General features: G+C 37.8%; 1 protein-coding gene across 2 annotated transcripts; it reads right to left on the bottom strand.

The window, feature by feature from the left end:
• Window positions 1-311: 311 nt before the first annotated feature.
• Window positions 312-27,492, bottom strand: KLRG1 (killer cell lectin like receptor G1). Of its 2 annotated transcripts, XR_008665958.1 has the most exons (6): window positions 27,373-27,492; window positions 22,422-22,526; window positions 19,826-19,995; window positions 2,229-2,329; window positions 1,251-1,469; window positions 312-404 (listed from the first exon to the last, which is right to left on the bottom strand). XR_008665958.1 is itself a non-coding variant. In XM_055336798.1 (5 exons), the coding sequence occupies exons 1-5, from the start codon at window positions 27,452-27,454 to the stop codon at window positions 1,358-1,360; spliced, it is 570 nt and encodes a 189-aa protein (XP_055192773.1). In that variant the 5' UTR covers window positions 27,455-27,492; the 3' UTR covers window positions 685-1,357. The 2 variants fall into 2 exon arrangements, 1 of the variants encoding a protein (XP_055192773.1); XM_055336798.1 differs by lacking the exon at window positions 312-404 and having other exon boundaries at window positions 685-1,469.
• Window positions 27,493-27,946: the final 454 nt, after the last annotated feature.

Here is a 27,946-nt window from a genome sequence, read left to right as displayed (position 1 = left end):
TGGGTGGGGTTAGGAAGGATCAGAAAATATTGTATTTCTTGCCCTTAATTCCTCTAGTTACCTCACAGGCTAACAGAAAAAAAAAAAAAAAAACAGAATAAGAATGGTTTAAAGTTTTTATTCATTCATTCAGTCTTCACTAATACAAGCACTACTTTAGGTGTGTGGGATACAGTGGTGGATAAGATATAGTCCATGTTCCTTTTTTTTTTTTTATGATAGTCACACACACACACACACAGAGAGAGAGAGAGAGAGAGGCAGAGACATAGGCAGAGGGAGAAGCAGGCTCCATGCACCAGGAGCCCGATGTGGGATTCGATCCGGGGTCTCCAGGATCATGCCCTGGGCGAAAGGCAGGCGCTAAACTGCTGCACCATCCAGGGATCCCATAGTCCATGTTCCTAAAAAAAAAAAAAAAAAAAAAAAAAAAAAAAAAAAAAAAACCAACTGTTAGAAAAAGATGAGACATTATAATCCAGTGTCATCAACAGTACAGAATGATGGTCCCTTTCAGTGCTCCCTCCTATATCTTTTAATTAGTACTCCCTACTTATCTATGTCCAAACTCCACTTAACAGAAATAATAAAGTTCTTCTCATTTTTTAGGCATTTGTGCCTAAAATAATTGCAGAATCAAGCACATAAATGCCTTCAGTAAACTTTCCTCAGATTGACCACCATTGTGAAATTAACAAGCAAATCACACGTTCACAACATAGAAACGATATGGTCATATATGAATTTATTCCATCATGTCTATGCACACCCAGAAAAATTAAATTCAGCCAAGGCCAGATCTTTAGGTGGTGAAGGGTTAAGAAGCAGAAAGCACCACCCTGTTCTCATCCACCTTCTACAACTTCTATTCTCACAATCAGCATTATCCTTCAGGATACAGCTTTATCTGTGAAGTGCCGCCATTAGGATAAAAATATATTATCAAGAATAAGTAACATGCAAACCCACTAGCACACATCAAAGCCCTGTAACACATTAGCAATAGTATATATCTGCATGGATTATATCAGATCAGATCATAACATAGAGGAAAGGTACATTTTTGACAGAGATGGTGGGAATGGGGGGAAGGAGGCAGCATCAGTCACTATAGTGAAAAATACTAAAAAAAAAAATTTATTTCACAAATGTCCCTAGATCTGATCTTTAAACTGTTAACATAATATCCAAACACTCAAAGGGAGTCCAGCAATACACCATCAATCCCAGGGACATTGCGCTAATCTTACATCAAATGCCATGTCCTAGAAGGTTCAGCATTCACAAAATACACACTCATGGCTCTGCCATCACTCAGAGGCCTCTTTCTAGGGAGCCTTGTGACAGATCCAACCCATCAACGTCTGACCCTCTTGCAGACCCACGGCAAAAGAACTTCACAGCTAGAGGCTCGGAGACCAGCTTCGCTGAAGGTACCACACTTCTGTATCAAGCTGTTTGAGAGAATACTGTAAGAAATCAGAAAAGTCAATCACTTAAGGGAACATGAGAATAAAAGAGCTGCAAGGCATGAAGGCATAAAAACTGAGCGGTTCTTTCTCTCTCTCTTTCAGGCCCCACTTCTCTCAGCTCCAAACCAGCAGAATAAAAACTGTTCATGAGGGATCCCTGGGTGGCGCAGCGGTTTGGCGCCTGCCTTTGGCCCAGGGCGCGATCCTGGAGACCCGGGATCGAATCCCACATCGGGCTCCCGGTGCATGGAGCCTGCTTCTCCCTCTGCCTGTGTCTCTGCCTCTCTCTCTCTCTCTGTGACTATCATAAATAAATAAAAATTAAAAAAAAATAAAGGGATCCCTGGGTGGCGCAGCGGTTTGGCGCCTGCCTCTGGCCCAGGGCGCGATCCTGGAGACCCGGGATCGAATCCCACGTCGGGCTCCCGGTGCGTGGAGCCTGCTTCTCCCTCTGCCTATGTCTCTGCCTCTCTCTCTCTCTCTCTGTGTGACTATCATAAATAAAAAAAAAAAAAAAAAATTTAAAAAAAATAAAAAAATAAAAAAAAAAAAAAACTGTTCATGAGCCTCTCTTTAAAATGTCATCTTTTTTTTTTTTTTTGGCTCTCATCCATCATTCATTTCCTCCCATGTTCCCTAGTTCATTTTCTTACCTTTTCCTCTCCTCTCCATCTCTTATCCTTGATCTATTTCCCCAGTCATATCATTTCTCTTCCCCTTCTCTCTTTCTTTCCCCCTTGTTTTGAATCCCCTTACCTTGAGTGGTTTAAGGCTGATCCATCTTCCCACCTCCAACCAGAACTGTTCCTGAGACCAATCCAGTAGAAGTCCTTTCTGAGGAAATTTTTAAGCAGGCTCTAACGGAGAGATTGAAGATGATAAAAAAAGGTTAAGAGAATGTAGAAAACCAAAGAAGAGATTCAGTGTCATGATCAAATAATTATTCCTTACAATCCCTCTCATTACCATTATTATGGACTGAATGTTCATTTCTCCCCACAATTCATATGTTGAAGCTCTAACCTCTAACATGATGGTAACTGGGGTGGGGCCTTTGGAAGGTAACTAGGTTTAGATGAGGTCATGAGCCCCTCATTAATGATTACTGCCCTTGTGAGAAGAGACCCCAGTTCAACCTCCCTCTTCAGGAGGGAATACAACCAGAGGGCAGCTGTCTGCAAGCCACAAAGAAGGTTCTCACACCAGCAACTGAACCCATCAACACCTTGATCTTGGACTTCCCAGCTTCCAGAACTGTCAGACATAAATGTCTGTGGTATAAGCCACCTAGTGATACTTTGGTTAGCAGTTTAAGCTGATTAAAACCACCTCCTAGTCCAAATAATTTAATCTCTCTTTTAAACTCTAATTCTAGAGATGCATTGCAGAGTGGAACATTTCCTAGAATTGAACTTTCTATCTATAACTGCATTTTTATAATGTGAAAGATAGATAAATATTACATCTCTGCCTTCCGTTGTAAGTTCCTCCTTGATTAGATGAAGTACTTAGTAAATATTCAAATAACTTCTACAGAAAAAAAGCTAAATACCACTATAGAAGCAGTCATCTTTCTCATTATCATTTAACACATAAGTTATTATTAAGTCTGTAGCAATATTCTTGTTTTTTTCCCAGTACTACACTCCCATTTTCCACGTTCTCATCAATCTTGAATATGACAAGAAAAATAAAAACAGTTCTTAGGGAAGCAAGCATAAGATAAAGTTAAGCTGTCTGCACCTCTATGTTCCATGCTACCACTAGAAGAGAGATAACAGATTCTTTGCTCTGTAGAGTCTGACATTCAAATGAAGGAGTTTATACTCTAAGGCAATTGCCTCAGTAAGTGGAATAAAATAAAGGATAAAATCCCAGAAGATTAATTCTGTGGTAGGATTTGGTGTTTACAATAAACATCACCTCAGCTTTGAAAATTGCTTTCATAGCAGAGACTTTTCTTGTGATGCTGAATTTTCAATGTGATGTTAATGTTAACAAGTAACGTGTTTGTTCATGAGTAAGAAGGATAAAATTGTAAGTCTGAAGATCAACATATTGACGGAAAATACTTACATATAAAATAAGAAGCTCACTATTTGTATATGTTTCAGAGTACAAATGAATGTTTAGAGGTATCCATATGTGTCTTAACAGATACCAAAACCCTTGGGTTACAAGTGGTAGGTAAGTATGCACATGTACAGTAGCATTTGTGAACATTTAATAACTGATGTCTCTGTGTGTCCAGCAAATACTGTATGTATAATTAATGAGATAATTAATGCCTGGCATCTTCTCAATACTTCTTATTCTTAACCCTGGATGTCACTGTAAATACCTTATAGAAAGAAAAAAGGAAAATAAGAAAGCATCTAAATTATATCCCCGTTCCTCCTATGTTGTTCCCAGGAATCCTGTATGTTAATTGTTTTGTTTGGTTGCCTGGTTGGTTTGGTTTTCTCTGAGTTAGAGTTTGACATGATAGATCAAGGCCATAATTTGAAAAAGGCCATAATTTGTTTCTGTGATCATATACTTCCTGACCATTTGTCTCAAGCCTCCCTACATTAATGCTTTGAGATAACCAGGCATTTCATTTGGCAGTGGCCATCATGAGAGCATTGTATTCTCAAATTCGGTGAACTTGTTTTGATCTCTCTTCTCACTCTGTAAAATTATTGTTTGGAGGAATGGAAACTCAAAAAATAGCAGTGATATATGTTAATCCACAGTAATTTAGTGGTAAGACTTGGACTAGAACCCAACCTCTTCCCCTAGTACCCAAGGCCTAGTCTCTACTTAGTCCATTTCTCTGCAACCTACTTCTCTTTAAACTATGCTTTCTCAGAGCATCTGGCTGGCTCAGTCTGTAAAGCATGCAACTCTTCATCTCAGGATTATAAATTTGAGTCCCTCATTGGGTGTACAAATTACTTAAAAAATAAATTTTTTTAAAAAATAAAATAAAATAAACTGTGCTTCTCTAGCTCTGAAAAAATCATGAGACTCCTAGAATATGTCAAGAAACATGCACATTCAGCTAAGAGACTACATTCTCTTTGATGAAACACACCAAGAAGACAGCTTACCCTTATATTAGAACATTAGATTCCAATATTATTTACTTTCTTGGGGTCCCAGTGTTGCCACAGATCAGGCTGACATATGAATAAGGATATCTACTAAAGCTAAAACATCACATTTGTCTCTCATTATATCCAAGGTTAGAATAGATATCCTAAAACCGAGGCTGGGTGAGGAAGACCCAACATGGCAGAGTACTCTTGGAACTCCTCAGGCCATCTGAAAAACCTCCTCTAGAGGTTTTTGAAAAATCAAAGAAAATTACTGCTTTCTTCAAGTTTCAGGAAAAAATGTTTTTAAACTTCCTAATTTTCCTCTAACATTATACATAAAAATGTATAGTGTGTAGTGTTCATTTAAACATATCAATAATTTCTAATAATGGCTTAATTAGTTGAATACTTTTTTGTTGTTGTTCATAACATCCTATTGTGCTTTTATTTATTTATTTTCTAATTATTATTTTTTTTAGTTGAATACTTTTTGAAGAAAATACTCTTTTTTTTATCCAGCAACCACTAAGATATTAGTTTTTACATTGTTTTTATTGGAAGATGGTTACCAAAGGATAAGAATTCAAGGACTTTTCTCTTAACTATGTCTGGACTAGTTCCCTTTACTTACTTGGAGACTATCATTGGTATGAATAAAGAATTTCTCCTAAAGTAAAGAGAAGCATAAAGCTTCTTTGCATTCCCAGGAAAGACATTAAAAGAGGATGTCTTAGTTCCGGCTGCTATAACAAATTACCATAGACTGGGTGACTTAAACTATGGACACTTAATTCCCAGAATTCTGAAGGCTGGGACATTCAAGATCAAGTTTCTGACAGATCTGGTATCTGGTGAGAGCTTACTTCCTGATTTGCAGATGACCATCTTCTCATTGTATCCTCACATGGCAGAAAGAAGAGAGACAAGAGCTCTCATGTCTCCTCTTATAAGGGTATTAATCCCATCATGAGGGACCCACCCTCATGATCTAATTTCCCAAGGACCACATCTTCATATGCCACCACGTTGAGGATCAGGATTTCAATATATGAATTTTGGAAAGCACGAACATGTAGTCCATAACAGAAAGAACAAGTCTTTCGTGCTACTTCCCATTTTAGAATTACTTCTATTTTCTCTTCATTGAATTTCAATCTTAGTTTCCACGGAAGAAACATACTTGCAGTGGCTTCTAAATGAAACATTTGAAAAATCTGTAAAACTTGCATATCAATACTTCCTTCCCAAATAATCTATCTCCTGTTATAGCTTTGTTCTCTCAAGATAGGGTATCCTGAAAACAATTATGTCTTATATTTGTTTTACATTAAGGTTTACAAAATACCTTTGTATCCATTCCTAACTTCATCTGAAAAGTATGGCATTTAGGAAAACAAAACAAAAACAATATACTGCCATCTATCACTAACTCTTCACCACTATCTGAGGATTAAAAAATTGCTTAATCTGGCTTAGCCTTAATTTTCTTAAGAGGACTTAGTTCAGATATTCTCAAGGATTTTTTTTCCAGTTATAAAATAAAACCCTAATTAACATGGTGGAGCAGAAGGGGACCCTAGATTTGCCTCGTGCCACAAACACAGCTAGATAAATATCAAATCATTCTAAATACCCAAGAAATTGATCTGAATGCTAAGAGAACAAACTGCAGAACTAGAGGGAGAAAAGAAACCACACCAGGGGATGTAGGAAGCACAGAGACATGATTCTGGGGAGAAAATAAATGCAGGTGCTTCAGAGGAGATGGAGCCTTGATCTTGGAGAGAGAGAAAGAGACAGAAAGTGAGAAAGAGAAAGTAGTACACAGGGAACTGCACAAGAGAAACACTTCCCCCAAACCACTTACTGGGAAAACTAGAGCAGCTGACTATCTTAAGTTTTTACAATCAGGGAAGCCCAAAGTCTGAAGCTTCAGAAGTCCATTAGCCACCAGTGGAGCCTGTCGGCCATAACAGTGCTTCTATGGGGAAGGAAAGCAAAGACCTGGGACCAGACAGCATGGTTTGAGGATCCCCTTGGTTGCACCGGAAGAGACAGTTCCTCTTCTTGGAGTGCATTTGGGAAAGGAGGCTCAGCCTCTCAGGGGACAAAAGAGCTGGTGGGCACCAGTGTGCTGCCCTGTTCATTAGCACAGGAACAGAGACACCTGCTGAGGGCAGCAAATCTTGATGCTGGCTTTTGCTGAGCTTTACCATAAACTCCAAGCCACTGTGCAATCATGTGACTACTTTTCTGGGACTAAAGGGCACCAACTGCAGTGTGGCAAGACCTTCCCCCAGAGGATCAGCACCATTCTGTGCTGCTGGGGGCTCCTAAAATTTGGAGTTTTGAAACCCAGCCATAAGCCTGGGATAAAACACAGAAGTACCATGCCATGGGGTGGGCAGACGGCTTGGCCACAGACAGGGTGAGGGCAGATATCTGACGGAAACCAGTAATACAAGAGGAGAGACTGTTTGCTCTTCTGTGAGGGCTTCCTGAACAGTGGCAGGCTCTGCCCCCCTGCACCCTATAGGTGCATCTTTACTAGGGTAAGTCAGCCTGACAACCAGTACAGCAGGCTCTTCCCCCAGAAGACCAGCACAAACCCCTCACACACCCAGTCTATTGACCATTGAAGTGCTGCAAAGCTTCAGCTCTAGGGGAAATAAGATCTAGCCTCTTTAAAAGCAGACCAAAACACACCTAGTTAAAACTTTAAAACTTGCTGCACTGTGGACAAGGTCCAAACACTCCCTACTGCAGGCAAGGAGAAACTCAGCAGAGGACTGACCTGAAGGAAGGAGCAGCCAAAACACAACAGCACACACTGAAACATTTCCTAAAGCACCAGGCCGGGATGCCTGGGTGGCTCAGTGGTTGAGCATCTGCCTTTGGCTCAGGGCATGATCCCGGGATCCTGGATCAAGTCCCACATCAGGCTCCCTGCGAGGAGCCTGCTTCTCCCTCTGCCTATGTCTCTGCCTCTCTCTCTATGTGTCTCTCATGAATAAATAAATAAATCTTAAAAAAAAAAGGCACCAGGCCCTGGACAGTATAGGACCTCTTCTTAATATAGCCATTACTTTTAGGAGCATGAAACATAACAGGCTTTCCTAACACACACAAAAACAGCAACCTACACAAAATGACAAGACAGAGGAATTCACTCAGAAAGAAAGAACAAGAAGTGATAACCAGGGAACTAATCAAAACAAATATAAACATGCCTGAACTAGAATTTAAAACAACAATCATGATGATACTAGCTGGGCTTGAGAAAAGCATAGACGACACCAGAGAATCCCTTTCTGCAGAGATAAAAGAACTAAAAACTTGTCAAGCCAAAATAAAAAATGCTATAGCTGAGATGCAAAATTGACTATATGCAATGACAAGGATGGACAAAGCAGAGGAATGAATCAGTGATACAGAGACATAATTATGGAAAATAATGAAACGGAAAATAAGAGGGGAAAAAAGTATTGGATCACAAATGTAGACTCACGAAACTCAGCGACTCCATAAAGGATAATAAAATTCATATCATAGGAGTCCCAGAATAAGAAGAGAGGGAAGGGGGGGCAGAAAGTTTATCTAAACAAATTATAGTTGAAAATTTCCCTAATCTGGGGAAGGAGACAGTCATTCAAGTCCAGGAAGCACAGGAAACTGAAACTCTCACCAAATTCAACAAAAGCTGACCAACACCAAGATATGTCATAGTACAATTTGCAGTATATAGAGATAAGGAAAGAATCCTGAAAGTAGTAAGGGTAAAGAAATCCCTAACCTATAAGGGAAGATAAATCAGGTTAGCAGTAGCTCTCTCCACAAAAACCTGGCAGGCCACAAGAGAGTGGCATGATGTATTCAACATGCTGAATGGGAAAAATATGCAGCCAAGAATACTTTACCTGATGAAGCTGTCATTAGAAGAAGAGATAAAGATCTTCCCAGACAAAAAGTCAAAGAGTTCATGACTACTAAACCAGCCCTGCAAGAAATATTAAAGGGGGCCCTTTAAGTGGGAAAGAAAGACCAAAAGCAACAAAGACTAGAAAGGAACAGAGAAAATCTCCAGAAATAGCAACTTTACAGGTAATAATATGGTACTAAATTCTTATCTATCAATAATTACTCTGAATGGAAGTGGACTAAATGCTCCAATCAAAAGATATAGGGTATCAGAATGGATTAAAAAATCAAGACCTATCTATATATTGCTTACAAGAGACTCATTTTAAACGAGTGTAATGACACCTCCAGATTGAAAGTGAGGGTATAGAGAACCATATATCATGCCAATGGATGTCAAAAGAAAGCCAAAGTAGCCATACTTATATCAGACAAACTAGATTTTAAACCAAAGTCTGTAACAAGAGATAAAAAAGAGCATTATATCATAAGTAAGAGGTTTATCCAACAAGAAGATCTAACAATTGTAAATATTTATGCCCCAACTTGGGAGCACCCAAATATATAAATCAATTAATAACAAACATAAAGAAACTCATTGAGGGACGCCTGGATGGTTCAATGGTTTGGCACCTGCCTTTGGTGCAAAAACAGTACCACAGATCAAAAATACTAAGAGCTGGTTCTTTGAAAGAATTAATCAAATTGATAAACCCCTATTCAGACTTATCGAAAAGAAGAGAGAAAGAACCCAAATAAATAAAATCACAAGTCAAAAAGGAGAGATCACAATCAACACCACAGAAATACAAACAATTATAAAAGCATATCAAAAAATTATATGTCAACAAACTCAAACTAAGCAATCTGGAAGAAATGGATAAATTCCTAGAAACATAAAACTACCAAAACTGAAACAGGAAGAACTAGCAAATTTGAATAAACCTATAACCAACAAAGAAATTGAATCAGTAATCAAAAATCTCCTGACAAACAAAAGTCAGGGCCAGGTGGCTCCCCGAGGGTATTTTACCAGACATCTAAAGAAGAGTTAACACCTATTCTTCTCAAACTGCCCCAAAAAATAGAAATGGAAGGAAAACTTCCACATTCATTCTATGAGGCCAGCATGAGCTTGATTCTGAAACTAAAAAGGAGAGTTATAGGCCAATATCCCTGATGAATATTGATGCAAAAATTCTCAACAAGATACTACCAAGTGGAATCCAATAGTACATTAAAAGATTATTCACCACAATCAAGTAGGACTTATTCCTGGGCTTTAGGGGTGGTTCAATACTCACAAATCAATCAACATGACATGCCACATTAATAAAAGAAAGGATAAGAACCATATGATCCTCTCAGTGGATGCAGAAAAAGCATTTGACAAAATACAACATCTATTCTTGATAAAAAAAAAAAAACCTCAACAAAGTAGGGGTAGATGGAACATACCTCAACATCATAAAGACCATATATGAAAGACCTGCAGCTAATATCATCCTGAATGAGGAAAAACTGAGAGCTTTTCTTCTGTAGTCAGGAATAAGACAGGGATGTCCACTCCCACTATCATTATTTAACATAGTACTAGAAGTCCTAGCCTCAGCAATCAGACAAAAAAAGAAATAAAAGGCATCCAAACTGGCAAAGAAGAGTCAAACTCTCACTACCCACAGATGACATGATACTTTGTAGAAAACCCAAAAGATTCCACCAAAAAATTACTAGAACTGATACACAAATTCAGCAAAGATATAAAATCAATGTGTAGAAATCTGTTGCATTTCTATACACCAATAATGAAGCAGCAGAAAGAGAAATCAAGACAGTCTCTTCAACAAATGGTGTTGGGAAAACTGGACAGCAATATGCAGAAGAATGAAATTGGACCACATTCCTACTTCATACACAAAAATAAATTCAAAATGGATGGAAGACCTAAATGTGAGACAGGAAACCATCAAAATCCTAGAAAAGAATACAGGCAGCCACCTCTTTGATCTCAGCCACACAACTTCTTACTAGAGACATCTCCAGAAGCAAGGGAAACAAAGGCAAAAATGAACTATTGGGACTTCATCGGGATAAAAAGCTTCTGCATAGTGAAAGAAACAATCAATAAAACTGAATGATGACCTATGCAATGGGAGATTTGAAAATGATGTATCTTTTTTTTAGTCTGTCTTTCTTCTTTCTTTTCTTTCTTTCTTTCTTTCTTTCTTTCTTTCTTTCTTTCTTTCTCTTTTCTTTAACAGAGAAAAAGCACAACGAGAGGGGAGCAACAGGCAGTGGGAGAGGGAAAGGAAGCAGGCTCCCCACTGAGCAGGCCCCATGTAGAGCTCCATCCCAGAAACCTGGGATCATGATCTGAGCTAAAGGCATTTGCCTAACTGACTGAGCCACCCAGGCACCCCACAAATGACATATCTGATAAAGGGTTAGTATCAAAAATCTATAAAGAACTTATCAAATTTAACACCCAAAAAACAAATAATCCAGTTAAGAAAATGCCAGAAGACTTGAATAGACATTTTTCCAAAGAGAACATCCAGATGTCTAACAGACACATGAACAGATGTTCAATATCACTCATCATCAGGGATAGATATACAAATCAAAACCATGATGAGATACCACTGCACACCAGTCAGAATAGCTAAAATTAACAACATGGTAAACAACAAATGATGATGAGAATGTGGAAAACAGGGAACCCTCTTGGACTGTTGGTGGGAATGCAAACCCACCAACAACTACTGTAGCCACTTTGAAAGCAGTATGGATTGTCCCCCAAAAGTTAAAAATAGTACTACTCTATGACCCAGCAATTGCACTACTAGGTATTTACCCAAGGTTACAAAAATGCTGATTCAAAGGTGCACATGCACACTGATGTTTATACCAGCATTATCAACAATAGCCAAATTATGGAAAGAACCCAAATGTCCATCAGCTGATGAATGGATAAAGAAGAGGTGGGGTGTGTGTGTGCTTATATATATATGATACTCATATGTTTATATGAATATACATATTCACGTATATAATAGGAATATTACTCAGCCATCAAAAAGAATGAAATCTTGTCATTTGCAATAACATGGACGGAACTAGAGGGTATTATGCTAAGCAAAATAAGTAAGTCAGAGAAAGACAAATACCATATGATTTCACTCATATATGGAATTTAAGAAACAAAACAGATGGACATAGGGGAAGTAAAGAGAGAGAGAGAAACAAAGCATAAAAGACTCAACAATAGAAAACAGAGGGTTGATGGAAATAGATAAGTGAGGAATAGGCTAGTAGGTGATGGGTATTAAGAAGGGCAGTTGTGGGGGATCCCTGGGTGGCGCAGTTGTTTGGCGCCTGCCTTTGGCTCAGGGCGCGATCCTGGAGACCCAGGATCGAATCCCACGTCGGGCTCCCGGTGCATGGAGCCTGTGTCTCTGCCTCTCTCTCTCTCTCTCTGACTATCGTAAATAAATAATAATAAAAAAAAGAAGGGCAGTTGTGATGAGCATTGGGTGTTATGTGTAAGTGATGAATCACTAAATTCTATACCTGAAACCAATTTTACCATATGTGTTAACTAATTAGAACTTAAATACAAACTTGAAGCTTTAAAAAAAAAAACAAACCCTGAAAGATACACAAGTTCTATCATCCTCTTCTTTACAGAGGAGTAAAAAAGTTCACCTTGGTCAAAAGGCTTACGCAAGGCTCCGCATTGAATAAGCATCTAAATTTTCTCTCCCAGTGCTAAGCTTTCATATATGAGGCTCTCCCCTTCTAGTGATAAATAAGATCATGTTGTGCCCCTGATTAATACTTTCTGATGGTTTCCTCTTTCACACAGAACAAAATATAAAGTTTCTACTATGTATATTATAAGATTTTACATGATCTAGACCTTGCCAACCATTTTATTCACTTACTAGCTTCCAGTCATATGACCCTTCTTTCAGTTCTTTTAACATGCCAAGGTCATTTTTACTTTATGATCTTTACATAGCTTTCCCTCTGCCTGAAATACCCTTTCCCTAGATTTTCCTATGGGTGTCATTCAGGCCTCGGCCCCAGCTCCAATGTTACCTCCTTAGATGACCAACATCCTTGGCCAATCTAAAGTAGTACCTACATTTACTGTTTCACTTGCTTCAAAGCATATATCACCATGTTAATTACTTCGTGGATGTCTGTCTTTCCTCTGACTAAAATGTAAGCACCCTAACAGCAAGAATTCTTTTTTTTTTTTTTTTTTTTTTTTTAATTTTTATTTACTTATGATAGTCACAGAGAGAGAGAGAGGCAGAGACACAGGCAGAGGGAGAAGCAGGCTCCATGCACCGGGAACCCGATGTGGGATTCGATCCCGGGTCTCCAGGATCGCGCCCTGGGCCAAAGGCAGGCGCCAAACCGCTGCGCCACCCAGGGATCCCAGCAAGAATTCTTGATTATTACTGTAACCCCGCCACCTAGGAAAATATATGAAATTATTTACTTTAGAGTTTGTAATGTTCAGTCATATTTTAGAAAAAAATGCAAAACCTAAAGTCAAAATGGAGACAGAACTCAGATAAAATCAGAGACAGCATGACTCAGTGCCATACTTTAGGTCAATATTTATGCATTATACACACATAGACATGGTTCTACAAGTAATATTTTTAAATTGTAATTTAGATATTATTAAGGCATAGAACATACTCCTTAAAATTCTAAACTAAGATGGTTTGTGGGATATATCTAAGTTATTTCAACTCCTATGGAAATAAATTAATAATATCTCAAAGTTACTTGGGCTCATCTATTCTTAGGAATTATATCCTAAAAAATAACCTCAAGAAAAATAAGTCATAAAAATATGCATATAACTGCACAGCAATTAGAAATAAGTAAAACTTTATCTTGAAATATGAGAAATAGATAAGCAATAATAGAATAATACAGAACTTTAAAAAATAAATACCTAAAATAATTTAATGTTTGGAAAAAACAGGAATGAAATAATGTTAGGTAATAAAAGCAGAATATATAAACACAGTGTGTCCAAAAAACTAGAAACATAGGATAAATGTATTTTTTTAAAGATTGTATTTAATTCTTTGAGAGAAAGAAGGAGACCATGAGCACAAGCAGAGGGAGAGGCAGAGGGAGAGAGAAAGGAAGAAGCAGATGCTCTGTGCAGCAGGGAGCAGGATGTGGGGCTCAATCCCTGGACCCTGTGATCATCACCTAAGCTGAAGGCAGACACTTAACTGATTGAGCCACCCTGATGCCCTTGTATTTTTTAATAAATATATCTGTTTTAAATAAATGTATCTGGGGACATCTGGGTGGCTCAGCGGTTGAGCATCTGCCTTCAGCCCAAGGCGTGATCCTGGATTCCCGGGATCGAGTCCCACATCAGGCTCCCTGCATGGAGCCTGCTTCTCTTTCTGCCTATGTCTCTGTCTCTCTCTCTCTCTCTCTCTGTGTGTTTTTCATGAATAAATAAAATGTTTAAAAACAATAATAATAAATTAATAAATATATCTGTTATATTTTTAATAACATCATCAATATTTTTTTCTTCAATCTCCGGATACCTTTTCAGGTGAAGTGTTTAAAGCAATGGATGTAGTTACTAACTTGAAAAAAAAAGTATAATACAGAGCACCCATAACACCGAAAATCAACTAGATCTTTAAATTTAGAGGAATTTTGCCTGAAAATATATCTTTAGGTTGAATAAAAACATATTGAGCATATTACTTGAAAATGTAACAAACATACTATTTAAAAATAGGTTTATCCTATGTTTTCAGACTTTCAGATACTTTATAGCATGCAAACAGTAATTACTATCATATAAAAACATGCAGCTACATTAAGAGATTTCAAAGGAAAATTTGACAGGCTACAAATTTCTAGAGTTTAACATTGATATGAATGTTCCTTATAATTTTGTGTATGTGCACAATACTAAAAGTCAATTAAGACTTACTGTGTAAACCAGACACTCTCCTTAAAAGACAATGAGAGGGATGCCTGGGTGGCTTAGCAGTTGAGTGTCTGCCTTCAGCTTAGGGCATGATTCTGGAGTTCTGGATCGAGTCTCACATCAGGCTCCCTGAATGGAGCCTGCTTCTCCCTCTGCCTGTGTCTCTGCCTCTCTCTGTGTCTCTCATGAATAAATAAATAAAATCTTAAAAAAAAAAAAAGACAGTGAGACTGTCCATTGATAGATAAATGAATAAACAAAATTGGTATATCCACATAATTGAATATTATTTAGCCATAAAAAGGAATGAAATTCTGATACATGCTACAGCATGAATTGACCTTAAAAACATGCTAAGTGAAGGACCCCTGGGTGGCTCAGCAGTTGAGCATCTGCCTTTGGTTCAAGATGTGATCCCAGAGTCCCAGGATCAAGTCCCACATCAGGCTCCCCTCAAAGAGCCTGCTTCCCCCTCTGCCTATGTATCTGCCTCTCTGTGTCTCTCATGAATAAATAAATAAAATCTTAAAAAAAAAAACATGCTATGCGAAATAAGCCAGATACAAAAGGACATAATAGGCAAATTCAGAGACACCAAAAGTAGAACAATAGTTACAAAGGGTTGGAGGGAAGAGAAAATGGGGAGTTAGTGTTTAGTGGGTACAGAGTTTTGGTTTGGGGTGATGTAAAAGTTCTGGAGGTGAACAGTGGTGACAGTTGAACAACAGCATGAATGTACTTAACACCACTTAATTGTACACTTGAAAATGGTTGAAATGGTAAATTTTGTTATGCATATGTTCTACCATAATTTTGCAAAATGTTAAAAAAAAGTGAGAGATATCTTAACCTATTTACCACATCTGCACTCTTGATGTGAAGGTCACAGACACTGCTTTGATCTATTTATGAAGAAAGGGTGACAAAAAAACACAGACATTATCAGACAATAAGTACCTCCAGAGTGAAACAATTCTGCTACCATCCCCCTCTGTTTCCAGGCATTTCTTTGAAACTTCTAACATATTTCAGATTTCCTCATAAGGAAAATACCCAATTCAACAAGTCATAACTTATTTTATGACATATACTTCATGAATTTCATGTCTTGGGAGACAGAAGAATAAAGCAAGTTATTTTGGCTCTAGGCTTTATTTTGAGCAACAAGGAGAATTAAAGTGGAAAAGAAGAAAAACTAAAATTAAGTGATTCATACTACGTTAAAGGAACTCCCACACAGATTTTCTCATTTAATATCATAAGAACACTGGAAAGAATTTTCTCTACTTTACACGTGAGAAACTTGAGAGTCAAAGAGGTTAAGAAAATTTCTCGAGTTCACATAGCTAGTGCACAAGGTAGTAAAAACAAACTCATGACTATCTGAAAAAATCAAAAAAAGTTTTTTCTGTTACTTTAAAATATGGGGGAAAGTAACCATGTTACTGTAATGTCTGTATTGTAGTATCCAAAGAAGGAAGCCCTGAGTATATTTAGATATAAATCCTAAAAACAAGAAAAGCCAATATCAAAAGTTCAGGAGGAAGACTGGGACAGTCCCAAAGTCATAAACTCTGATAGAGAGTTAAGTATGGGTTAAGGCTGAATGAGAGGTTGTTAAAACAAGAGTCAGATGATATAATCTCACATCATGATAATGAAGAAAGATGTTACAGGGTGAAGAGCATCGTGATAGATTTAAAGAAACCAAAGTATTTTCCAGAGAACTCTCTGGTCAACATACATTTTAAAATAACAAACCAACAACTATAACAAACAAATGCTAAGAGAAGAGAGGGAGCAGAAGGGCACTGGTTTCTGGGGCAGTGGAGTGGGCCTAAAAAATAAACTAAACAAAAAACAAATGCTAATATCCTAAATGAACAGAGCCTAATAGAAAAATCTGACAACAAAAATCAAGAACTTAAATATATCTAAAGATCTAAAGATAAATTCAAAGGACAAGAGAAACAATAGAGTAGATGTCATAAAAAACTAAAAAAGTAATGGAGTGATTCAATTTTAATTTTGTTCTCAATTATTTTTAAAGATTTTATTTATTTGAGAGAAAGTAAGAGAGAGAGCACAAGTGGTGGGAGGGAGAGGGAGAAAGAAGCAAACTCCCCTCTGAGCAGAGAGCCAATACAAGGCTGGATCCCAGAACAGTGGGATCATGAACTAAGGCAAAAGCAGACACTTAACCGACTGAGCCACCAGGCACCCCATCAATTTTCTTATTATTCTCTCAAAAATAAAATAAATATTTAAGTCCAGGAAAGAAAAAAGAGATAATAAGTGAGCATCTCACTAGTTTTTAAATATATTTAAATCCCAAGAATCCTATAATGTACATTCCAGATTTCAACTTCAAATAATTTTTTAAACATGAACAGAAAAGGCATCAAAAACAAAAACAAAAACAAAAAAAGAATAGAAAATCCACAGAAGGCAATTAATAGGAAGTGTTGTCTTGTTTTTTAGCATGCACAAGATGTATCAGGAAGCCAACAAGTACAATATTTCTATACGTGGCTGATATAGTTTAAAATCTGGCTCTGAATTTTAAAAAAAAAGTCTAGCTCTGCCAGATTTGTAGACTTACATTTGTTCACTAACTCTTGTTCATTAACCACTCATTCATCAATAAATGGAGATGTTGAATCCTGTTTCATAGGATATACTGTGAAAATTGAGAATAATATACATAAAATACCTGGCACATGGTCGGTGCTCCATATATATTAGTTTCCTATTTATTATTATTATTATTTATTATTATTATTATTATTATTATTATATTTTGATGTAACTGAACTAAGAAGTGGGCTACATTTATATATCCTACTGACAGATAACTATTTAACAGCATGAGAGAGATACTTTCCCATACCTTTATAGCCTCTGGCATATAACAAACTAATTCTCTAGCAGTATTCTCTACCAGTGGAATGCCAATTTGAAACTTTCTATTTTATAGTGAAAGGGAATAAAGGGGAAAGGAGGGAAAATGAGTGGGAAATATCAGAGAGGGTGATGGAACATGAGAGACTCCTAACTCTGGGAAACGAACAAGGGGTGGTGGAAAGGGAGGTGGGTGGGGGTTTGGGGTGACTGGGTGACGGGCACTGAGGGGGGCACTTGATGGGATGAGCACTGGATTTTATGCTATATGTTGGCAAATTGAACTCCAATAAAAAGAAATTAAAAAAAGAAAACTTTCTATTTTAATAGACTCATATGCTCTTTTGGTAGCTGTTTAGTCCTAAGTATGATACTAAGAATATCAAGCATACCTTAAAATAGTACGTAAATCTTGCCTTGAGAACCAAAGAATAACAATGCTAGTAACAAGAGGCTCAGGAGATCAGATATAAGTCAAGCTGGTTCTAATAGAATCTGACAAAAGCTGGAGGCAAGAAAAAGAATTAGACCAGAGAATCCAGAAAGACTCCACAGGAATGTCAGAAGGGGTCATAAGACCCCGTGATGAGAAAATAAACTGGTTTTGGCAATATAGCCAATCTAACTCTGTTCAGCTTACTCAACAGCAGAGGCAGGATTCAGGGAAAGTAAAGAAAGATAGAAAGACATTCCTCTAATACCCCTCCATTCCTTTGGGGGAGCACAGAGAAACAGAAATACCGCCAAGCCCCAGATATTCTGTGCCTTAGCTCTTTTCCTCCTTAGCTTTCATTATCACCTGGCCTCATTTATAATAGACACTATACCACACTTCTCTGTGGTACAGTCTTACATTATGACTCACAACTCTGTTTATCAGTATTTGTCCTGCAATGTTTCAAGCTCTTTGCTCACTTCTGCTATTGACTTTAGTCAGCTCAAGTCTTCAGAGGCAACTGCAGCAGAGTAAGAATAGGAGTTGCTGCAAAAGACCCAGAAAGCGAGGCTATTATGATCAGATTCCATGAAACCAAGATTTCATATATCTAATGAATAGACCCCAATGCATTCTACCACCTAGTTTGGGGAAGGCATAAAAGAAAAGGAAGTCACAGGGACAGGCTGATTTGGAATTAGATTCTATGGAGAATTTCAAAGGAATTTCTCATTTGATAGAAACAAGAAATCTAGATGCTGTAATCTTTCCTTAAAATAGGAAGTTGTAAAACTTAGGGACTTCATATTCTCCTCAACAGCTTTAGAGTAGTTATCTCTCTGAATTTCTCCAAAGAATGTTAATATAGCTGAATTCCTTTTTTTTTTTAAACTGAAGAACAGTTTACACACAATGTCACATTAGCTTCAGATGTACAACATAGTGATTGGACAAATCTGGGCATGCTGTGCTACAAAAGTAGTTAGCATCTGTCACTATACAATGTTATAATAGTTTAATTCTTAACAAACTATTCTCTATGACTTGATTCTACCAAAAAAGAGTACATAAAACAGTATCAACACACAAAAATCAGCATGCAATTAGCACTAAAAACCTAATTAGAATTTATTTTCTTTGTATATGTTATTTACATTGACAAGTTAGAATTTGATTTTTGTATTCAGGATGTCAATTCCTTATATTACCTTGAGATGCTCTAGGATTAATAAAGAGCTCTCCTCCAGGAGACTGCTGGGTGGACAGGAAGGATCTGAGAAGCTTACAGGAAGTGGAGCCCACCAACTTAGCCCTGCAAGGGGGTTAAGATCTCTCTCTCTCTCTCTCTCTCTCTCTCTCTCTCTCTCTCACACACACACACACACACACACACACACACACACATACACACAGACGATCATACATGCACACTTTCCTTTCTTCTTTACCAACTTTCTGGAATTTCTTCCTCCTCATGCCTCTCCCTCACCCCCCATCCCAATTGCTTCCTAGTCTAGAACTTGCTGGATTCCAAAGAATGAAGGGAAATTGTTGAAAGACATTTAAGCCGTTACCACAGTCTCTTTGTCCCCAAGATATCTCTCTTCCCCTCCTTCCCAAATTCCACCAGCTGTTGCGCAAGAATCTGCTGTCTCCTTGTTGTTGGACTCCAATGTTTCTAGATCTAATGCTTTCTTTTAATTAGACCTGTATTTCAGGCCTAATTCCTATGTGTTAATACTCACCACCCTTCCATTTCCAGCACACACACGTACACACATTCCAGAGTATGCAAACATCTAGGTTTCCACACATGAAGATTGCTGGGTCAGGCAGAGAAAGGGTAAGGACTAGGAAGAAGGAAGGAAGCAGGGGTAGAGGAGGAGGAAGGAAAGGAAAGAACAAGGAGAGAGAAAGGGAGAGAAAGAGAAGAATGTTCCTTTTGTTCCTCAAAAGAGAACACACGATACTTTGGAACACCATTCACCAACATAACAACCTACATTTGCTAAATGTTTGCATTTACCATTTCTTGGTTGTCTGTGAACATAAGGAGATGTGAGTCTTCAGCTAAGCAGAATTCCAGACTAGAATTCCAGTCTTTTTTCTCCACTGAGAAGTAATAACAATGGTTACCATACCTCATCCAGAGGTCAGGGCAACTATAACAATTGGCACACGTGTTGCACTTGGAACCTAGAAAGGAAGAGGACTGGTCACATCTTTATGCACCACTTAGTCTTGGAAATGAAATGGGAGGTAAACAGCTTATGGCAGCCCCATGGTCTTCCCTGCCCCAGCACCTTTCAGACTAAAGTTTAGAGAAAGGCACAACAATTCATGGCCTCAAATTAAAAACTTCATAATGAAAAAAAAAAACTTCATAATGGGGACACCTAGTGGCTCAGCAGTTGGGCGTCTGCCTTTGGCTCAGGGTGTGATTCTGGAGTCCTGGGATCGAGTCCCACGTCAGGCTCCCTGCGGTGGGCCTGCTTTTCTCCCTCTGCCTGTTTGTCTGCCTCTCTTTGTGTGTCCCTCATGAATAAATAAATAAAATCTTTAAAAATAAATAAATAGTAAAAATAAAAACTTCATAATGTCCAACTTTATCACTACTGTACATTCCACTACACAAGCATGTGACTATGACTAAAGCAGTAAGGAAACGGACACAACGAGGCTGAGGACCGTGGACAGAGCGCATCACTAGTGCTAGGTCTTTACACACATATGCTATATACCTACCAGATAAGATAACCAAGCATCTGCATTGTATGTGTCAGCCCACTGTCTATGTAGGCTCAGTGCACATACTACATAACTGCATAGATACATTACTGAAATCAGGAAGAATTTTCCAGAATGTCCAAACTCAACCTGATACCCTGTGATAGTGCAAAAGAAAAAGACAGAAACTAGAAAAAGCAAACTTAACTAGAGTGAAAGATAGGTGTTTTATCTTTTATCACAAATGTGATTATCTGCCATCACTAGATATTAGATAAAAGACTTATATTTCAGCAGAAAGAATTTATCAAACAAAAACTTTCCAACAGAGAAGGATATTAGATGCTAAAGTGAAAGTGATGCAATTTCTTCACGGGGCTCCTTTAAATACAGAACATTCTCATTCCTTTAAAATGGCTGGATTGTATCTTTTAAAAAGGAGGTGGCACCTGAGGGGTTCAGTTTGTTAAGTGTCTGCCTTCGGCACAGGTCATGATCCCAGGGTCCTGGGATGAGCCCTGCTTCTTCGGGCTCCCTGCTCAGCCACGAAATACATTTGTATAAACTCCTCATAGGCACAATTCCACAACAGGCAAGTATGAGCCATTATATCAAATAAGCATAGGTGTGGATAAATGACTGCATAATAGAGTATATACCTAATGTAGATTAGGGAGTTAAAAGGTAGTGAAGGCAGTCCTTTTTGAAAATGTCAAAATTGGACAACTTTTCTGTGGCTTGGCATGGGACCAATACAGGGTTCTGGAGATCAAGTTACAATGCTGACATGCTGACACCTTATAGATTTGTGCTTTTTCCATACAACTGTGACATTACCCAGGCTGAATGAAAAATTCCCAACTTCCTTGGAGTTTCTTTCTGTCAAAGGACTTGGGTCGAGGTAGAAGTCCTAGGGCTGAACTCTTAGAGTCCAAATGAATAAAGTCTGTATAACAATCATCTGTTACTAACAATTATTTCCAGATAACTAAACTTAAGTCAGGACTCTGGATTGTGAAATAATAAACTGAGTGCTTTTTGGATCATCATATTTAATGACCTAGAAGAATTAAATTTAGAAAATTTCACTTTGTTTTTTTTTTTTTTAGAAAATTTCACTTTAGACAATATGAAAGTACTCTAATTGGAAAAAATCAGAATATATTTTTATATATCTATATATGAAAAGCTAAACATAATTAATACACAAATAATGCAATTATAATTTGATTATCATGATAAATATGATAGTAAATAGAAAAGTGTTTAGGACATAATATAATTAAAAAGCAATATACAAAATTATAAGCATATAATAATCAGAACTATACCCAGGCTTACTTTAAAAAAAAAGTGGGGAAGATTTTAGAGGACTTGATATTCTTTTTTAAAATAATACTTACACAAATGCATGCAGTCAAAGCCCAGGAGACTATACCCAGGAAATGTATACAAGTGGTGAGTTATTTTGTTGGCTTTATTTTTCTTTTTTTAAAAGGTTTTATTTTCTTATTCATGAGAGAGAGAGAGAGGCAGAGACAGAGGCAGAGGGAGAAGCAGGCCCCATGCAGGGAGTCTGATGTGGGGCTCGATCCTGAGACCACGGGATCACGACTCCAGCCAAAGGCAGATGCAACTGCAGAGCCACCCAGGCGTCCCTGTTGGCATTATTTTTCAATTTTCAAATTTTCTGTTATGTTTTATTGCTCTTATAACACAATATAAGTAAAATAGGGATATTTGGTTGGTTCAGTCAGAAGAGCATGTGACTCTTGATGTCAGGGTCATGAGTGCAAGCCTGCAAGCCCCACATTGAGTGTAGAGATTACTTAAATGAATAAGCTTTTTCAAAAAAATAGGCGAAATAAAAGATTTTGATTTAAGTTAGTACTTACCCTGACAGAGAATCCACTGAACAAGCAGGAAACACACAAGAATAGTGCTCAGAAATCCCAAAGCTATTGCCACACGGCGTGAGAGAGGGGACCTGCCAGAAGAAACTGCAAGAACAGAATCCAAAATAAAATTCTGAGTTACAGTAAAAGTTACAATAAAAGTTGAAGGAAGGCAGCCCTGGTGGCGCAGCGGTTTAGTGCTGCCTGAAGCCTGGGGTATGATCCTGGAGACCCGGGATGGAGTCCCACATCGGGCTTCCTGCATGGGGCCTGCTTCTTCCTCTGCCTGTGTCTCTGCCTCTCTCTCACTCTCTCTGAATGAATAAATAAATAAATCTTAAAAAAAAAAAAAGTTGAAGGAAAAGAAAAGGCAAAGGAAGGATATCTGGAGCCTTGCACAAATTTGGTCTAATGAGAACTGAGACCCAGGCCCTAAAATTTTCTTTGCTGGATATGAGGAACTTGCTCTCAAGTCTAGAATAACAACCCACATCTTTATCAAGGAACATCCTATGTTTATCAAGTTAAGAATACTTTTTCTTGGGGCACCTGGGTGGCTCAGTCTGTTAAGCAGCCGACTGGATTTTGGCTCAGGTCATGAACTCAGGATCTTGGGATCAAGCCCCATGTCAGGCTCCCCACTCAGCAGGGAGTCTGACTCAGGATTCTTTCTCTCTCTCTGCCCCTCCCTCATTCTCTTTCTCATTAAATAAATAAATCTTTTAAAAATATACTTTTTTTCTTTTGAAGTTCTGACTTACACAGTTTCATGCTTTAGTGGTAAAAATATTAATTGGTACAATCTCTTTGAAGGACAATTTGGCAATGCCTGCAAAAATTGCAAAGGCATTTATCATTTGATCCAGCAATTTCTCTTTGAGGATTTTTTCCTACAGATACCCATATGCAAAATATCATATTTATAAGGCAATTCATGGCAACAGTATTTGTAGGAGAAAATGTTATAGACCAGTCAAATACATTTTGATATAGCTATAAAGTGAATATGTAACTTCTAACAAAGGAATAAAGACATGCTTTTTTTTTTTTTTTTTTTTTTTTTTTACAGATTCGGATTGATTTTCATGATAGGTAGTTCAGGGAAAGAAACATCCTGCAAAATTATGTACGCTAGTATCTCTGAAAGTAGACATAAGAATCTGATAGTGTTGTTTGCCTCTGCAGAGAGGAAATAGGTCACTGAAGACAAAAACAGGAGGGATACTTGTTTTCTTTTGCACTTCTGAATTTTGAACCACGTGGGGTATTACCTATTCAAAATTTAAATAACTACAACTTAATTGAAAATAAAATAACCTATATCTCAGAAATACTTTATAAACTGTCATTGCTGAAAGAATAATGAGTTTTAGTTGATATGTTTAAGGATGGAACACTACTTCATATTAACTATGTTACATATAAGAATACTATTTTCCTTCATTTGGAAAATGGAAATTTTTCTTAATCCAAACTTTTATTTCAAAATCACAGTGGTCTCACAGTCTGACAATGTAGGAGTTATGTGTAAAGAACAAAAGTGTATAAAGTAATAATTTAAGTGCTGGTTTTGACCCCTTTATTTGGTAATCTTTAATTTGGAAATTCTGACTATCTGGAGTCTCACTTGACTACTTAAATTTTAGATAAATTATACTGTAGACATGTGTGTATATCCATGAAGCATTCTAAACTTCTTCTTCTACAAGTGAGGGAGAGGTGGAGATAGAATCTTAAACTGGCTCCGTGCCCACCATGGAGCTCGACAAGGACTTCAATCCTATGATCCTAAGTCCAAATCAGGGTCAAACGCCTAATCAACTGAACCATGCAGGGCCACTTCCTTATATTTTTAAATTTATTTTAGCATTCTGAACTTTTTTTTTAGGATTTTATTTATTTATTCATGAGAGACACAGAGAGAGAGGCAGAGGCAGTGACACAGGCAGAGGGAGAAGCAGGCTCCATGCAGGGAGCCCGAAGTGGGACTCGATCCCTGGTTTCCAGGATCACACCCTGGGCTGAAGGCAGGCGCTAAACCACTGAGCCACCCAAGCTGCCGCATTCTGAACTTCTTAAAAGAAATTCATAGTGAGGGGCACCTGGGTGACTTAGTTGGTTAAGTGTCGGACTCCTGATTTCTGACTCATGATCTTAGGGCCTCAGGATTAAGCCCCATGTTGGGCTCTGCACTCCATATGGAGTCTGCTTGTCCTTCTCCCTCTGCTCCTCCCCCAGCTCATGTTCTCTTTCTCCCTCTCTAAAATAAATAAATTAAATTAAATCAAAAAAAAAAAAAAAGAGGGACGTCTGGGTAGCTCAGTGGTTAAGCATCTGCCTTTGGCTGAGGTCGTGACCCCAGGGTCCTGGGATTGAGTCCACATCAGGCTCCCCACAAAGAGCCTGCTTCTCCCTCTGCCTGTGTCTCTGCCTCTCTCTGTCTCTCATGAATAAATAAATAAAACCTTTAAAAAATAAAAAAAGGAAAGAAATATATAAGAAGAGCTATTTTTTATTGGAGTTCAATTTACCAACATATAGCATAACACCCAGTCCTCATCCCCCCAAGTGCCCCCCTCAGTGCCCATCACCCAGTCACCCCAACCCCCCGCCCACTTCCCCTTCCACTACCCCTTGTTCATTTCCCAGAGTTAGGTGTAATGAGAGCTATTTTTAAAATGAGAGAGTTCTGCTTGATAAATATTTGGACTAGCACATCCAAAAACACTAGATTTCTAGTGACCTAAATAAAAAACTACATTTTCACTATAGTAAACTATTTAATGAAATAAATGACTTTAGATGTCATACAAAATGAAAAAAAGTATCAAAGCTTAACTGTATTTCTGTAACCACAATCCAATTTAAGAAATTAAGTGAAATTTTAAATTTTTAAAAATTTACTTTAGAGGGCAGCCCCGGTGGTGCAGCAGTTTAGTGCCGCCTGCAGCCTGGGGTGTGATCCTGGAGACCCGGGATCGAGTCCCACATCGGGCTTCCTGCATGGAGCCTACTTCTCCCTCTGCCTGTGTCTCTGCCTCTCTCTCTTAACTCTCTCTCTGAATGAATAAATAAATAAATCTTTAAAAAAAATTACTTTAGAAATATACATATCATGGGGCGCCTGCGTGGCTCAGTTGGTTAAGCATCTGCCTTCAGCTGATGTGGTGATCTCAGGGTCCTGCGATTGAGTCCTGAATCTGGCTCCCTGCTCAGCAGGGGAGTCTGCTTCTCTCCCACGCTCTCCCCCTGCCTCTCCCTGCCTTGGCTCATGCTCTCTCTCTCTCAAATAAATAAATAAAATCTTTTTTTAAAAAAAGAAATATACATATTAAAAGCCTCTTAGTAGGGATCCCTGGGTGGCGCAGCGGTTTGGCGCCTGCCTTTGCCCAGGGCGCGATCCTGGAGACCAGGGATCGAGTCCCACATCGGACTCCCGGTGCATGGAGCCTGCTTCTCCCTCTGCCTGTGTCTCTGCCTCTCTCTTTCTGTGACTATCGTAAATAAATTTTTTAAAAAAAGCCTCTTAGTAGAGTACATAAAGTACAGTTGGCATAGACAGGCAAAAATAGATCAAAATAGTAAGAGTAATAATCATCACATTGTAAAATTATTAGTGATTTTTATTTTCTTATATCAGCTTTCATAGTTAACGTATTCTCTATAATAAACATGTAATAATTTTGTGAAGAGATTTTTAATGTAATTTTAAAGCTTCTAGTCTATTTTCCTATTCCCAAGTAGAGCACCCTGGAAAGTTGGGGTGGAAATGAGCATCCTGGCAGTAAACAAGAATGTGCAAAGTGTACTGTATATAAATACAAAAAGACTTTTGCCTGGAAATCAAAATATTTATATTCAAGTTCCAGCTTAGTACCAGCTGTGTGACCTTGCACTTATACTTTAGAACGTAGATTCCTCTGACTTAACATTTCTATTGCTTAGAAATTGGTACAGATATTATCCAAAGGAAAGAAATCTATATATAAATGAAAATAGCCAGTGCCATACAATTTATAGTCATAGAAATAAAGCCAAATGTCCGAGTATACTGGAATGATATAGTAAATTATAGCAATGCTTTCAAAGAACAACACTAAAAATCATAATAATAAGAGTATGTAGCAAAAAGAGAGAAAGCTGATAAAGCCACACTGAAGAATATACTTTATGGGAGTTTATTGCCTAAGATATAAAATTAAATATTAATTTTGGCTCTTAAATTATGATCTGCCTGTCTCAGGAAGTGTTCTCTCAGAAGTCCACATAAAAATGTCTTTTTCATCCTCAAATCTCCAAAAAATCACCAGGAACACTTATTTGTAGTATTCTTGATACCTTCTTCCTATTTCTAAAACACTCCAGTGCAATACTGTGAGAGGGAAACCTAGATAATGTGAATAGGTTTCTTTTCTAACAAACTCTTACTATTATCCATTAGCAAAGTTATTGGTATCTTTTTTCCCCATTTCATAGTCTGAAAAAGAGAGATACTTAGAATTTAAACAGCCTTAGCTTGAGTTTCATAGAAGTGAATGGTTACAAAAGATTTTACCTGAGACCTAAGATCAGATCCTTGACCATATACCAGATTTTCATATTCCAAATCTGGACTCCAAACTAAACTAAATGTATTCCTTCAAAGTACCCTCAATTTGGGCAGCCCCGGTGGCGCGGCGGTTTAGCGCTGCCTGCAGCCTGGGGTGTGATCCTGGGGACCCGGGATCAAGTCTCACATCAGGCTTCCTGCATGGAGCCTGCTTCTCCCTCTGCCTGTGTCTCTGCTTCTCTCTTCACTCTCTCTGAATGAATGAATAAATAAATCTTTAAAAAAAATTCTTTAAAAAAAAAAAGTACCCTCAATTTTTCTATATCCTGTACTCCAAACTTATTCTACCTCCCATTCATCCCCCACTATGCACAGTTTCGCACATGAACTTGATTAACTCACCTTTTGGCTGTGGTCTGTAGTCATTCTGGGCTTGGGGTTCAGTAGACCACTGCCGTACAGAATAAATATCATTGTCAATCATCTTTATCTAATGTCATTCACATTCAGCTGAGAGAGTAAAATTACAGAAGTATGAAGAGACACGTCTGTGAGGAAACACAGACACAATGTCTAAACTGCTGGCAGGAAATTTAAAGGTTGTCAAGTTCTTTTTTTTTTTTTTTTAATGGTCCAGCATGATAAAAACAGAAGTAATTTTTCAGGAAATGACTCAAAATCTGGAGTTGATTAAGAAATTAATACTCTAAAATGTGATTTTTTTTTCCTCACTACACTCTCTCATAGATACTCATTAAATACATGTTAAATTGATTCCAATCTCACCTAATTCTATTCAGCAAGGACAAGGTGCTCTAAAGTCCAGCAATTTCAATTAAGGAAACTGGAATAAAAATGACAGTGGTTCTTAGCTATGAATTTATCTCAGATTTTATATTTGCTTTGTTTCCTTTTCAGAAAATAGGTGCATGTCCAATGGGACCAATTTCATTGTTTCTTGGAGCTGTTAGTTGAT

Source organism: Nyctereutes procyonoides, unplaced genomic scaffold (genome assembly GCF_905146905.1).
Source record: "Nyctereutes procyonoides isolate TBG_1078 unplaced genomic scaffold, NYPRO_anot_genome, whole genome shotgun sequence".
NCBI classification, from domain to species: domain Eukaryota; kingdom Metazoa; phylum Chordata; class Mammalia; order Carnivora; family Canidae; genus Nyctereutes; species Nyctereutes procyonoides.
Note: the sequence above shows the minus strand (reverse complement) of the source record. Positions and strands in the feature narration are given on the sequence as shown.